General features: G+C 38.6%; 1 protein-coding gene across 2 annotated transcripts; it reads left to right on the forward strand.

Annotated features, from left to right (window-relative positions):
- Nucleotides 1–12,780: 12,780 nt before the first annotated feature.
- Nucleotides 12,781–14,838, forward strand: LOC306670762 (uncharacterized protein). 2 transcript variants are annotated; one of them, XM_079155705.1, is made up of 3 exons: nt 12,781–12,886; nt 14,052–14,222; nt 14,319–14,838. In XM_079155705.1, exons 2-3 carry the CDS (start codon nt 14,075–14,077, stop codon nt 14,498–14,500), a joined length of 330 nt encoding a protein of 109 aa, XP_079011831.1. In that variant the 5' UTR covers nt 12,781–12,886; nt 14,052–14,074; the 3' UTR covers nt 14,501–14,838. The 2 variants fall into 2 exon arrangements, with proteins under 2 accessions (XP_079011831.1, XP_079011830.1); XM_079155704.1 differs by having other exon boundaries at nt 14,052–14,838.
- Nucleotides 14,839–15,254: the final 416 nt, after the last annotated feature.

The following is a 15,254-nucleotide window of genomic DNA, read 5'->3' on the forward strand; positions in this document are numbered from 1 at the left end:
TTCTCTGAGAGTCGATCCAGGATGGCAAGATTTTACCTGAGACTGACTGGTAGATCTGGTTCTCCTGTCCAAGCACTTTCATTGCAGAGGGAGGAGATAAAATTACAGGGAAAGTTCCCTTCCAAATAGGGTCTATATTTTGGGAATTTGAAGGTATGGTCTTGACCATAATTAGATCCCCAGGTTCATACAGAGGTGGAGAAGTGAATGACTCAGATGTGGGATATCTACAGACTTCAGCTTGAACTTAGCCAGCTCTATGTTATGAGCCACCAGAGCTGCAGTTTCCTGATCTTTAAGACTATCATTCCTTAGGAATGGCCTCCCATATGAGAGCTCAACTGGGCTGAGACCTAGCACTTTGGGGGTATTTCTGATTCCAAGTAAAGCCAAGCACAGCACCTTAGGCCTTGGGTAAAGAATATGGAGAATCAGTCCAAGGACATCTCCCCTATCTGAAGCTGTTACCTTACCTACCTTGGTCTGGGGTAAAATTGAAGCTTTTCTCATTTAAAAGCCAAGGCCTCAGCTAGAGGAAAGGAATAAAAAAGGAACTCATACCTGACCCCCGACCCTAACGGGTCAGCAACACACTAAGCTGTCAAATAGTATTAAAATTTATGCTTCCCTCTGGTGGCCAAGATTCCATCAGAGAATTGTATTGAGGTCATATTAGCACAAAAGGACAGGGCTGGAGGCAGACTTCATAGATCAGGAAAATTCCTTATTCAGGAATGGAGTCACACCTCTGATGAACCCACTTTCCTAGTGGAAAATGAGGCATTGGCAAAAAGGGGAGTCTGGGCTTATATAGGCAACACTAAAAGGTGACTTAATTAATGAGCATGTCAGTTTGGGCTCTCAGGAATTTGGGGTCTGTTTTACTGGGCAAGATGGGGGTGTCAGTGGTTGGTATCTGGACTTTATCTTTGCTGGGCCAGATGGAAGGGTCTGGGGTCAGCTATTAGTATGTTCTGTTATTATTTCATTGAAAAGATTTTGTATTCCTTTGGTTTATACTTCAGAGCTGTCATCCACCCCTATGAATCTTAGATTTGACCTTTTAGCGTTATCCCATATTTCTTGAAAATTCTATTCATGGTATCTTAACATCTTTTCTCCATGATAAACTTTATTTTGGAGATTTTGTACTTTGTCTTCATTGCCTGAAAAATCTGTCTTCCAAATGGTCAAGTCTATTGGTGATCTTTCCATTGATTTTTAAATTTGGTTTATTGAATCCTTCATTTCAAGAATTTCAGATTGATTCCTCTTCAGTATTTCTATTTCCTTATTGAAGTGATCTTTCACTTCTTGTATTTTTTCTCTGATTTCACTTTTTTTTTTATAACCACACAAATTTCATTATTCAGGAGTGCAAAGTTGACTTAACATTCAAAAATTCACAGTAACACAATAAAAGGGACAAACCACATGGCCATCTCAACAGATCTGAAAAGGCTCAAGTATCTTCAAGATAAAAACTCTTGGTATATGGTAATAGAAGGCATTTTCCTTTATTTGAAAAAGGGTGTTTGTAAAAACATATAACATCAGGCTTAATGTTGAAACATTCAGTTGTTCTTCCCAATACTGATATTATGCAAGGAACACTTACTATGTCTGTTCAGCATTGTACTGGGAGTCCTAGCCAACTCAAAAATTCAAGAAAAGAAAACAAAGAGCTGATAAAACAATGAAAACAATGAAAAAGATTTTTCATTGCTTACAGATGATTATGTATATTTGTAGAAAGTTCTATGGAATTTATTTTTTAATTTTTTAATATTTTTTATTTTTTACAGACCGCATTTTATCTCTTTTCTTTCAGAATGAGGTGTCCCTTTAATTATCTCTATCAACTGATACAACATGTAGTAATCAGAGTATACCTGAACCATGTTTCCGAAAGGTAGAGGGAAACTGACCCATACTCTAGCATCATCCTTGGAAGACTTAGAGGCTATAATTATTCAAGTGACTTAAAAGGGGGCATTCTAATCATATCAAATAAAAAACTAAGGCTACAGAGTTTTAACTATGTGTAAGTTAAAATATTGTTCTTATCTGTATACTCTTTTTTAAGTCTTTTTAAACTAATTTTTATTTGTTCTAATTAGTTATACATGACATTAGAATGTATTTTGACACATCATGCATAAATGCAATATAACATTCTTCTGGTTCTACATGATGTAGAATGACAATGGTTGTGTAATCATATATTTACTTAGGGTGATAATGTCCAATTTATTCTACTATCCTTACTACCCTCAGATCCCCTCCCCTCTCTTCACTCCCCTCTGTCTGATCTAAAGTACCTCTATTCTTCCCTAGTCCCCACTTATTGTGAATTAGCATCCACATATCAGAGAAAACATTCAGCCTTTGGTTGTTTGGGATTGACTTATTTCACTTAACATATTCTCCAGCCCCATCCATTTAATGGCAAATTCCATAATTTCATTCTCTTTAAGGCTGAGTAATATTCTATTATGTATATATACCACAGTTTCTTTATTCATTCATCTTTTGAAGGGCACCTAGATTGGTTCCATAGTTTAGCTACTGACATCACATTTTATCTCATAGATCAGTTTAACTTTAAACTCTCTAAATTCCTTCTCTGACATCTTCTCCACTGTCGTTTTGGTGAAGTCTGTTGTTGGGCCATTGTGACTTGTTTGGAATTGTTTATTCCTTTGCTATTTCATGTTTTTTTGTGTGTGTTTATCCACTTATCTGAATGGATCTGAAGCAGGAGAGCTTCTATTCTAATGTTTAGTGATTCTGTAGGTTTTTAGTGCCTCACAGATTAGGGGAGCCAAATAATTGGAACCAACTATGCATACAATATGTAAAACTAAATTATGTACTTAATTCCTATCGTGAAATTTAAAATGTTAATTGACACAATAAACAAGAATGACAGGATCAACCATTTATTTCAGTAAAGACAATAAGTAATCATGAATTATGGCACAAAATCAATCAATGGGTGTTGTCTATGACTTCCATTGTATTAATTATGGCTGCATAATTAGTATGTAGTGGTGGGGTCTGACTTTTATAAACCAAATAGTGTTAAGAGAAGTTAAGGTTAAAGTTAATTAAGAGGAAAGAAGAAATCAAAGGGTAAAACAGTTTGTAGTTTCAAGAGGTGAATAGGGTAGATTCCGAGGTGACAGGGGAAGTGTTTATGAGGGGAAAGGATAAAAAATAGAAGTAAAAGAATTAAAGGGAGAGTGAAGAGAACAATAGAAGTTGACTGTTAGCAGGAGAAAAGAGATAAGGAGAAACCAGGAGAGACAGAGGTGTAAAACAAACAATACAAAATCAATTCAAAAATACTAATGAAGAAAACCTAACCCCGAAAAAAACAGAGTAAGGGAAAATACCTTCAAGAAATGCTAGAAATGAGAAAGCAGAAATAAACATATATATGTGTATATATATATATATATGTATGTATAAATGTCCACCTATCAGTCAGTACACATTCAAAAGAAAAAGAAAAAAAGAATAGTCAATGCAAGTATGGCTCTCTGTGCCAGTGTCCTCTGCTTCTCACCTTCCCTTCTCAGCAGGATGGTATGGGGAGCCATGGGAAACGGGGTCAGCTCCACTCCCAGGATATGGGTACCACTGGGTTCTAAGAGATGAGTGTCTAGAAGTGAAGTTCTCAGGGGCAGGAATTAGGTCTAGTATTGCCCCAGGCATTTTATTGTGTGGGGTGTTGTTAGCATTATTAAATCAACACACCTCTAGGACTGTACCCTGGGAGTCTCCCCAGGGCTTTGCTCTTGGGACCAGGGAACCAATTCTTCACTGCTTCTCTTGTTTGCAGTGCTGCCCTTTCTGGACTCCCAAGGTTTGACCCTGAATGCTGTCACTCTGGCCCATTCAAATTCTTGAGCCACTGCCACTGGTCCTATGAGCCGCCTGACTCAAGGGAGGAAAGGGAGGCGGGGTCTTTCCAGTTCTCCAACCTATATGATGCCCGGTCAAAATGCTCTCTGTGTCAGAAATTTTCCTGATTTGTTGGGCTCAGTGTAGATACTGTGGCTGCATCTGTTGGATTCATCTATTAGACTCAGCCCCATACTTCTGGCTCTAAATTCCTGGTCTAGGTTGGAGCACTGCAGTGTAGACATCCCCAAATAGCCCCCACCTGGGCTCCCTGGGCACACGTGGCAGACCAGGATGTCTTTCCTGCACCAGTTTAATGAGCCAAATAACTTCTGGGTCAGCACAGGACAGGATGCCCCTCCAATCTCAGGATTCTCCATCCAAGACTGTCTGAAGCACTTTTCAGCCTTTTCCAACCTTGTGTGCTAATATCCCAGACTCCCACCAGGATCCCTGCTCCAGTTTTGTTCCTTTTATGCTTATTTGATGCAGCCCGAATTTCCTAGGCTCCAAGGTTCCCAGTTCGATATTGAGTATCAGTGAAGTTCCTTTTCACCCACCTCACAGAGAAGCCATATTCCTGCCACTTGTGTCCCGTGTCACAGAGCTGTAAGAAATGCCACTTTCCATTTCAAGTTTTCTGAGGCTGCTCCTCAGTTACCCAAAGGACTTATAATCAGCATGCTACAGTGTCACAGCTACATCAATGTTTATAGCAGCTCAATTCACAATAGCTAAACTAGGGAACAAACCTAGATGCCCTTCAACAGATGAATGGATAAAGAAAATGTGATATATATGTTGGAATATTAAGCTTTAAAGAAGAATGAAATTCTGGCATTTGCTGGTAAATGGATGGAGTTAGAGAATATCATGCTAAGTGAAATAAGCCAAACCCAAAACTAAAGGCTGAATGTTTTCTCTGATATGCAGATGCTAATTTACAATAAGGGGGGTGGGGGTGGGCAGATAGCGAGGAATAGAGTCACTTTATATTAGGTAGAGGGGAGTGAAGGGAGGGGAAGGGGTATGGGAGAAGGAATGTTAGTAAAGTGAAACAGACATTATTATCTCATGTACATGTATGACTGCATGACTGATGTGATCCTGCAATATGTATAATCAGAAAAATGAGATTATACTCTATTTACCTATAACCTATCAAAATGTACAATTGCATTCTGCTGTCATATACAACTAATTAGAACAAATGGAATAAAAAATTTTTAAAAGGTGAAATTTCATAAAGAATATGGACCATTGCAAACAAACAAAAAGAAAAGAAAAAAGAAATGTCACTGTTAATCCACCCTATTGTGAACCCATGTTTAAGGTTTTGTTTTCCACATTATGGAATTTATTTTCATCATGTGGTGTAATAAACAGTTGGCATAGCACCTTTTAATGTGTTTGCTCTTACACCACTTTTGTGTAACCGTCTTCTGAACACATTTCAAGTGTTCACATATATGTATGTGAGTTTATTTTTACATATTGCACCTTTTACATTTTTTTCTTCACCATGGTCTTAAGGGTAAGTTCTCTATAATTTTGCTTGGTGGTTTGTGAGGCAAGTTTACATGCTTTGTTTTTCCTCTTCATGAGTCTACTTTTAGCCTTTTGCTATTTCACAAAAGTCATGGAGTAAGTTTGTGAAGTTCCTGTAAAATTCCTCTTGCAGTTTTATTAGAATTGAGTGGGATCCATAGGATGACTTAAAGATAATGGATATCTTTAAGACAATGTCCTTTCAATCCATGCATATAATATAGTTTTCCATTTATTACAATATACTTTAACACCTTTCAGTGAAGAGTTCTAATTTTCTCCATTTGCACAAATAAATATCTTTTGAGATGTTTATTCTTGGATCCCTCGTATTCTTGTTGTTAATGTACAATCATGTGCTGCGTAACAAATAACATTTCAGTTAGTGATGAACCAAATATGTGACAGAGGTCCCATAATATAATAGAACTGAAAATTGACTATGGTCTAGTGATGTCATAGATAACTTCATAGTACTTTGCATTACTCATACACTTTTGGTGCTGCTGATGCAAGCAAATGTGCAGGTGATACAAAATCTAATATAAGTCAGGTGTTGAGGAACATGCCTATAATTCCAGCTACTCAGGAGGCTGTGACAGAAGGATTGCAAGTTTGAGGCCAGTCTTACCAATGTAGCAATGTCCTGTATTGAAAACAGGTCAGGGGTGGGTTGAGGATGTAGCTCAGTGGGAGATCACCCTTAAGTTCAATGACCAGTAGTACAAAAAAGTATTCTTTTAATAAAAATGTATCGTATATACTATCATATTCAGTACATAATAATGATGACAAATAACTCTACTACAGGTTTATACATTTACTGTACAATGCTTTTTATTATCATTTTGTTTTATTTTTAAATATTGTTACTTAAAACTGATATATAAAAATGTACATTTATGGTATACCAATGTGATGTTTCAATAAATGAATACATTGTGTAATGTTCAAATTAAATTAAAAATAGGTATGTCTTCAAATATTTATCATTTCTTCATGATAAAAAATCTGTCCTTTCTCCTACCTTTAAAAAAAATATACAGTACCTTATCAGTTGTCAGCCTACTGTGCAATAGCACACCAGAACTTTTTTTTCCTATCTAACTCTAATTTACTACCCATTAATCAGCCTTTCCCTGTCACTTCCTCCCCTGTCCCCAGCTTCTGGTAATCAGTATTCTACTTCATATTCCTTGTACTTACTTTTTTAAATAATCTATTGTACAATGATATGCTGTTCTTAAATGTTTAATATATCTCCTGATTGAATCAAATAATATGCTTAAATTAATCTTCAGTTGTTTTACTCAGAATGGCTCCTAAGCATACCACCACCACTGCTGGTTTAGCCAGTAAGAAGCACACTGAGTGACTGATTGAGTTGGAAACAAAATTAAAAGTGATTAAGTCCTATAAAGGTGGAATATCAGCGATATCTCCACTCACTGGTCAGGCAGGGCTGATTTCAGAAAAACAAAGGGACAGAAACTGTTAAAAACATGTTTTATTGAATGAGATGGACAAAATTTTGAGAAGGTTCTATATCAGATATGGAGGTACTTCTAATGACTTCAGTAGAAGACCTCACACAAGAGCATATCCCTCTCAGCACCATGCTCACAGCAAAAGCAAAAGGTTTGTGATTTTGAAAGAAACACCTGAACTTGACTATGATGTTGAAGTTACTGCTAGCTCTGGATGGTTTAAATGATTCTGGAAATGCTATTCGTGATGTAATGTGAAAGGGAGAAGACAGTCTGCAATGACTGATGTGAAGGAAGCTGAAGGAATTTTGGAAACTCAAGGTAAACTGTTGTGCCAGAGAATTGCTTGCCCAAGCAAATCTTCATTATGAATGAAAACTCTGTATTCTGAAATGGATGCCTGGAAGGAATTTTGTCCTTAAGGAGACCAATTGAGTGCCAGGTTTTAAGACTTGATTGGGGGAAATATTGAAGTATACAAATAGAAACCCCCTGTGATGTGGCACAGTGAGAATCCCAGGGACTCCAGGCATGTCAATAAGCACACACTGCCAGCGTCCCTCAGAAGTCATGGATGTCTCAGCTCCTCTTCCACAATGCCTCCAGAATTGCTATGCCAACAAAGTACTGTTTAGGAAATAGTACCTTTAAGAATTTTTCTTGTTGTTGGTAATCCATTTTTCTTGTTTCTTATTTCCTTCTATTGGTGATTTTCATTCCAATATAAAATAGTTTTAAACACTACATCTTTGATCCAACCAATGGATCAAGGAGTTATAGCAGATTTCAAGGCCTGCTCCCTGAGGAGGCTCTTGCTACATCTGAGGAAGACACTGATGCAATTCTGGAAGGATTACAACATCCAGGACTGCATCGAAACCTTGCTTGGGCTACAGGTGATGCCATCAAGGAGTGTGCAAGTGGCATCTAGAAGAAGACACTCAAGAAGTTGGTCCATGACTGCAAAGGATTTGACAAGAATGAGGAGGTCACAAAAATCAACGAGGTTGTGGTTGTGATGGCAAATAACTTTAGCCTGTGTGTGAATGAGGATGACATTGAGGAACTCCCAGAGGTATTTCCTTAGGATTGAGTAATGAGGAATTGTTGGAAATGAAATAGGAAAACAGCTGAGGAAGAGAAAGAGAAAAAGCAACCTCAGGAGAAGAAAAAGAGGGACCCCAAAGATATATTCGCAGTGAAGTTCTTAGCAGAAGCTCTTATAGACCTAAACAAACTCTTTAAAACAGTTGAAATCATGGACCCCAGTACCAAAGTTTTCATTGATAGAGAGGAATGAATGTTCATGGTGCATTATCTGCTTACAAACAAATCTATGATTTAAAATATTAAGCAAAGCAAGCAAATCTGAAGAATGATACCTCCTCAAGAAGAGCTTCAGAGAGGTCCTTCAGGAGGGGATCCAGAGGAAGGCATCACTACTAGAGATGACAGCTGCATGTGTATTGCTGCTCCTGAAGACCTTCCAGTGGAACAAGAAGATGTGGAGGTGGCAGACAGTGATGCTGGTGAGTCTGACCTGTGTAGGCCTAGACTAAACTGTGTGTATCTTAGTTTTTAATGAAGTAGTTTTAGCCAGGCTTGGTGCCACATACCTATAATCCCAGCCACCCAGGAAACTGAGGCAGGAAGATGACAAATTTGAGATGCCTCAGCAATTTAGTGAGGCCCTAAGCAGTTTAACAAGACCCTGCTTCAAGACCCCCATTTTACAAGAGCATGAATGTAGCTCAGTGGTAGAGTGTCCCTGGGTTCAATCTCCAATTCTGCAAAAAATTTTTTAAAAAGTTTTAAATATTAATAAAGAATTGAATAAAGAAAAACTTTTAAGAATAAGAATATAAAGAAAGAAAATACTTTTGTAGAGATATAGAACATTGTGTTTAAAGCCAAGAATTAAAAAAGAATCAAAGCTTTTAAAAAAGAGTTTTAAAACAAAAAGATCACAGTTAGCTCAAATTAACTTCTCATCGAAGAAAGAAATAGACTTTAAAAAAATTATTGTAGCCCAAGTGTACAGCATTTATAATGTCTGCAGTAGTGTATAGTAATGTCCTCTACTTCATCCTCACACTCACCCAGAGCGACTTCCAGTCCTGCAAGCACCACTCATGGAAATGTCCTGTACAGGTACACCATTTTTTATCTTTTATACAATATTTTTGTGTATCTTTGTACTTACCCTTGATTATAATTAATTACAGTATTCAGTACAGTGTAAAGGTTAATTTTTATACAGTATGGGGAGAACAATCAAGAGACAAACACACAGGATGACAAAGAGCAAGAAGTGGCTCCCATGGGAAAGCCAGTCCAGTTTATTATCTATTCCAGGGTCATATCATATGTTACCTAGGTTACATAGTACAGTTAACTTTGCACATGTGCAGATCACATAACTTGCTTGCTTCGTAGAGTCCACTACTACCAAGGGTTATTATAATAAGGTAATGTCTCCAGGCCTCAAGGACAGGGGAGGTGCAGACGTCTCTAAACCATTCAAACAGAGTGTCTTTTGTTTTGAGGAGTTTGCTCCACTCAAAGGACTTTTTGCTCCTCTGTATGTTAACTTGACTTGAAATCCCTACAACTCCCCTTTTTTGTTTTGTATGGCCTTTTGAATAGACATGACTTATATTCTGTTTAAGGAAAGTGGAGGGAGAAAGCAAGGCAAACACTGGCAAAAATAAGCACAACACAATAAGGCAAGTATCAATAAACATCCTCCAATGAAAAGTTGTTTGATCCATATAAAATTTGGTAGCCATGAGGTTAACCTGTCATGACCAGCGCAACAGTACAGCAATAGGTTTGTGGCCACGGAACAACAGGCTACACCATATAGCCTAGATGTGTGGTAAGCTATATCATCTAGATTTGTTTAAGTATACTCTGTGATGTTGGCACAATGAGAAGGTCACCAGAGGACCTAAAGATCCTTATATTCTCATTGCCATGGACTATATATGGTTTTATGTTTAAATAACATTTTCTGATTGTTTTGCATAATATGTGTTCTATAGCATAACAGCTTCAGTCAAGAAACATATTTTCAGAACTGGGGGCAGTGGTACACACCTCTAATCCCAGTAGCTTGTGAGGCTGAAGCAGGAGGATTGCAAGTTTCAAGCCAGCCTCAGCAACTTAGCAAGACCCTGTCACAAAAAAATAATAATAAACATTTTAAAAGGGGCTAAGGATGTAATTCAGTGGTTAAGTGCCCCTGGGTTCAATCCCTGTTACCAAAAAAGAGACAAGGAAAAGAAAAATAAATAAATATGTATGGAACCAAAAAAAAAAAAAAAAAATTTTAATTATCACCACCACACATTTTTTTGTATGTATGTGTCACAATTTATTATAAGCATTAAGGTGCATCCAACTTCTCATAAATATCATGATTAACAAACTTGATATTCAGATTGTCACATTTTTGGACTTGTTTGGTACAGATGCATCTATATTCCACATTTTAATGATTTTACCAATAAAAATTACATGAATGTATAGACTTTTGCCTTTCAGAAAAGCATATTAACCACAGTGATATTTTCTCCCATGTTCATTCTTAGTTTATAGAAGTTTTAAATCTTTTCTGTTTTAATATGAATTTATGTATTTGAATAAAAATAAGTCCTTAGTTTTCCAACTTTTCACATAGCTTTTGGACATATATAAATCTAACATTTGTATTGTATTTCTCACTTTTATCCATTATTTTCATATTTCCTTCTCATTAATTTGTAGAAAATATTTGTATATGAACTTTTAAAATCTTCTTCCTAGATATGTAATATAATTTTAATCAGTCATTTCTCTTTCAATTTTATTTATATACTATATATGTGAATATGTGAAACTATACATGAATAGTTTTATTTGGAAGTGGATAAACTTAATCACATTTTCCTTTTCTATTATGATTTTAGAAGCTCCCAGGCATAAGAAACAGTCAACTGTTTTATTTATCACTTTGAGATTATTATTTAGTAATATGTTACCAAAAATGGATTTGATAGATAAAAACAAACAATCCATTAATGTCCTTGGCACTGGTTATAGAGAATAAAATAAAATATTACCAAGTATACAATTCAGTATGGTTCTAAAGAAGTTAAATATTTTCAAAAATTTGTTATTCAGTAACAAGTTTTTAGGTGTACATATTCAAAGTCAACTGGAAATGATCACACTTATCTCTACAACATTACAATGTGGGACTTATGCATTACTTTTGATTTGCCTCATATTTCCTTCCATTCTAGATCTCAGGTACGTTCACTCAATTTTTGATAACAGAAGACCAAGAAAGCTAATCATTTGCTTAATAAAAATTTTCTTACTGAATGGAATTTAAGTTATTGACATCAGGCAGGCAAACCAATCTTCATGAGTTTCCAAACCTAAATCTAACTAATTGTGCCTGTACTGAGCCCCACATCCTCTAGAGGCATGGGCCATTGAACTCTCAGACCAATTGTCTAAAGAATCAGTGAGCCCCACTCCTAAGATTGACTTGCGTGGACCAAGGATTTGGTATTCTGACCACTCCCTTCTTAGAAAGACTTTTGTAACAACCTGAAGAGGAAAAGAAGAGTCATTGGCAACATAAGGCTAGATATCTGCAGGATGATGTGTCCTCACCACGTATGTTGGTGTGCTCCAGTCTCGGGCTGATAGGTTAGAAAACTATTTGTAAGCTCTCAAGTAGTATGTAAATGCATGCTTCACAGCTGACCAAAAAACAATCTATTGGCTGCGTGACAGCATACTACTAGATTATGATAAAAAAAAAAAAAAAAAACGAAGGGGGCAGAGAAGGAGAAGAAAAATGACAGCAAGTTTCATAAAACTGAAGATCAGTAAAGTAGAAGCAGGGGCCCAAGAGAAAAGGAGGAACAGCAGAGGGAGAAGAGAAGAAGTGGGAATAAAGTTGACCAAATTATGCTTTGTGCATATATCACAATGCATTCTAACTTTATATAAACTTTAATGTAGCAATTAAAACTAAACAAATAGCTATAAGAAAAACCAGTAGCGTAGAGGAAGGGAGCAGTGGAAGGGAGGAGTGAGAGAAGGGGATGATGCTAAGATGGAGAAAATCACATTATATGCACTTAGAAATATGTCAGATGGAACCCCACTATTATGTATGTCCATAATGCACTAAATTTTTTACAAATTAAAAATTAGATGAGATTTAAGTAAGTTATCTCTTTTAATACTCCTTAAAAAACCAGTGAGGTGGAAGCTATCAAAATCCCCCTTTTTCAAATGAGGAAACTGAGGAAGAGAGGTTAAATAATTTTCCTAAGGATGTCTATCCCCAAGACCTACTTCTAAGCAATTTTTCCAAGCTCAAGTTGATCTTCAGAAAAGATCTACTTTGGAAAGTTGTTCCACACCATATACACCTAATCCATAAACCAGACTTACAAATAGACACACACAATGTGCAGTAAAACTAACTCTCAATGGCAGAGTGGGGAGACACATGTGAGAAAGTTTGAAGGAATCTGTGTTTCTTTCTTCAAGCCTGAAGACCTGGAACTAAAGAATTAGCATTGCAGGAGGAAGATGGGGAAGTTTCTGGGCCGCACTCCAAGAAAGAGACTGAGAAGCAGGTTCCCTAGGGAGAACAAAATGGCAGATGGTATAGAAATTCACCCACATCCCCTTTTCTAAGTCAGATTCCAAGCTGAAGCAGCTGCCCTCAACCCCATGGACAGAAGCAGGTGAGGAACATCCAGTCATCACCTGTCACAGGACCATGTGAGCATTAGGAGGCGGGCTCTCCCATGCCCAGGCTCTGTCTCACATGCTGAGGGAAGAGCCCAAAGCCAAGATAAAAGAGCTTCAGGCTGAAGCATCTCCATCCACTCATCTGAGGTACCCACAGACCCTGTATTGCCTGTGACCAGGTAAGTGTCCACTGGGAACAAGAACAGGGACTTTCCCAGATGGATGCTCAGACCAGAGAGGAGGGGCAGCTGGGAACTCCTCCAGGAGAGGGAGTAGCTAGAAGGGCAGAGGGAGAGAATGTCTAGAACTCCTGATGAATGATGATGAGCTGTGTGGGGGCAGGGGAGACTGGAAACTTTCTGATGATTTGTGTGTCTGTGCTCGATATTCTAAATTAGTGCTGTATCCTTTTGAACCTCTCATATCACAGATAGGTCATATCACCTCTTCCATTCAGAAGAGTTGCTTTTAGGATATCAGCTAAATTCCTTCCCCAAGCCTGTACTGAGATCACAGGGGAAGCAAAATTGGGACTTGATTGGCTCAGATCCTGTGGCCCTCACCGTCACCAGGCATCATTTACTTGGGTAGGGATTGACCTGGGATTTATATCAGATGCTCCAACATTGAGTAATGGGTTGAATTTCATGACACCAAGGAGATCGATGGAGGAGGCATATCTTCCATCACCAGGCCTGGGTTCCCAAGACCTCAAAAACAAAGGTCACATATCTGTTGCCACAATTAGCTTAGAGTCTCACTTCCTCCATTTGTAAAATGATTTGAGACAATACTTTACATGGATGGTTTTTTGCAATTCTGACTACAATACAGTGTATATATTGTCATATGTATGATAATCATTGATATCATGACTGTCATTCATATTTATGTATATGACATATGACAGCAAAAGAACATGTGTCTGTTGACACTGTGCTATCTGGGAAGTTCTTCCCAAAGGGACTCCTTCCTTCTTCCTTAATAGAGAGAACTGCATCTCTAAACTGGATGCTAGATTGGATATCTTCAGATTTCTGAGTGGTGTAGAAAAGCAGGCTTGACCCAGGTTTTGTGAATGTCAGTTTGCCTTCTCCACTCTAGGCAAGTGTATTAATACAATTGTTCTTGTTTTCTTGCTTTGTTAAAAGAAGATAATCCAGTTGTATTTTGTGAAAACATCCTAAGGTTCCATTGAGAGAGCACAGAAACATTTGACAAACTACACTAGAGCTCATTTCTCTGTGAACAAGTTGGAAAAATGTAAGGCGATAAATGACGGTAAAAAGACAACAAAGGAGAACTCTGTGTCCTGGGTCTGACTTGTGTTTGTCTCTCCTTCAGCTCCTGAACACACATCTGCCAAGATGTCCTGCCAGCAGAGCCAGCAGCAGTGCCAGCCCCCTCCCAAGTGCACCCCTAAGTGCCCTCAAAAGTGCCCTGCCCCAAAGTGCCCCCCAAAGTGTCCCCCTAAATGTCCTCCAGCCCCTTCCTGCTGCAGTGTCAGCTCTGGGGGTTGCTGTGGCTCCAGCTCTGGGGGCTGCTGTGGCTCTAGCTCTGGGGGCTGCTGTGGCTCCAGCTCTGGGGGCTGCTGTGGCTCCAGCTCTGGAGGTGGCTGTGGCTCCAGCTCTGGGGGCTGCTGTAGCTCTGGGGGTGGTGGCTGCTGCCTGAGCCACCACAGGCCCCGCAGGTCCCACCGCCACAGACAGAGCTCTGGCTGCTGCAGCCAGCCCTCGGGGGGCTCCAGCTGCTGTGGAGGGGGCAGCAGCCAGCAATCTGGAGGCTGCTGCTGAAGTGGACCCTGAATCTAGCAGAGAAGATTTAGGTCAAGCAAGAGGCCAAATGTTGACTCCTCATCTTCCTTTTCCTGGGCCTGCATTAGATTCTGACATGTCCAGGTGATGGCTCTGAGCTCTGGCTTAGTGGATGCTTCTGTCCTGGATTCAGAAGTCTGAGTCTTCCCCCAGAAATTTACTTGATGATCTCTGACACCAACTGTGTTCTGTCTTCTGGGATCCCCAAATCTATGAGGCTCCACTTCCCCTCTCATTCCTAGCAATGTACACCCTCGAGTGAAACAATAAAGCAAGACGTCTACTCACCATTTTGTGCTAGACTGTCCCCTGCCTGTTTGTGTCTCCAGTATTCCTTTCACTGCTATTAATTGTCCTGCTACCTGGAGGCCATGGTAATCAAAGTTATATCAGTCACATGGTTAAGGGTGAGAAAAGAGAGGAAAATGGATCTCTGCCTCATCTGCCACCATCTGTCAGACGAATTTCTAATAGCTTTGCTTGCTCAGACTCCTGGTGTCTCTCATGAACCCAGTACCTCAAACTATGATCTCTCTTCAGAGTCCAACTCAAATCCTGGGACACAGCAGGAAGACAGGCTTGTATTCCTTCACTTATTGGTCTGTTCCTCCTCCCATTTATGGTACTCCATCCCAAATGCCCTGTTAATTAAAAAAAAAAAAAACTTTTTGGAAAATTAGTCATGAACTTTCTGCAAATAAACCATGAATCTTAGCTAATTTTAACTAGAAAT

This window comes from Sciurus vulgaris, assembly GCF_902686455.1.
Source record: "Sciurus vulgaris genome assembly, chromosome: 1".
Lineage (NCBI taxonomy): Eukaryota > Metazoa > Chordata > Mammalia > Rodentia > Sciuridae > Sciurus > Sciurus vulgaris.

What these genes read in the sequence shown, in the direction of transcription:
- LOC306670762 (XM_079155704.1), top strand. Translation starts at nt 14,075, where the DNA reads ATGTCCTGCCAGCAGAGCCAGCAGCAGTGCCAGCCCCCTCCCAAGTGC.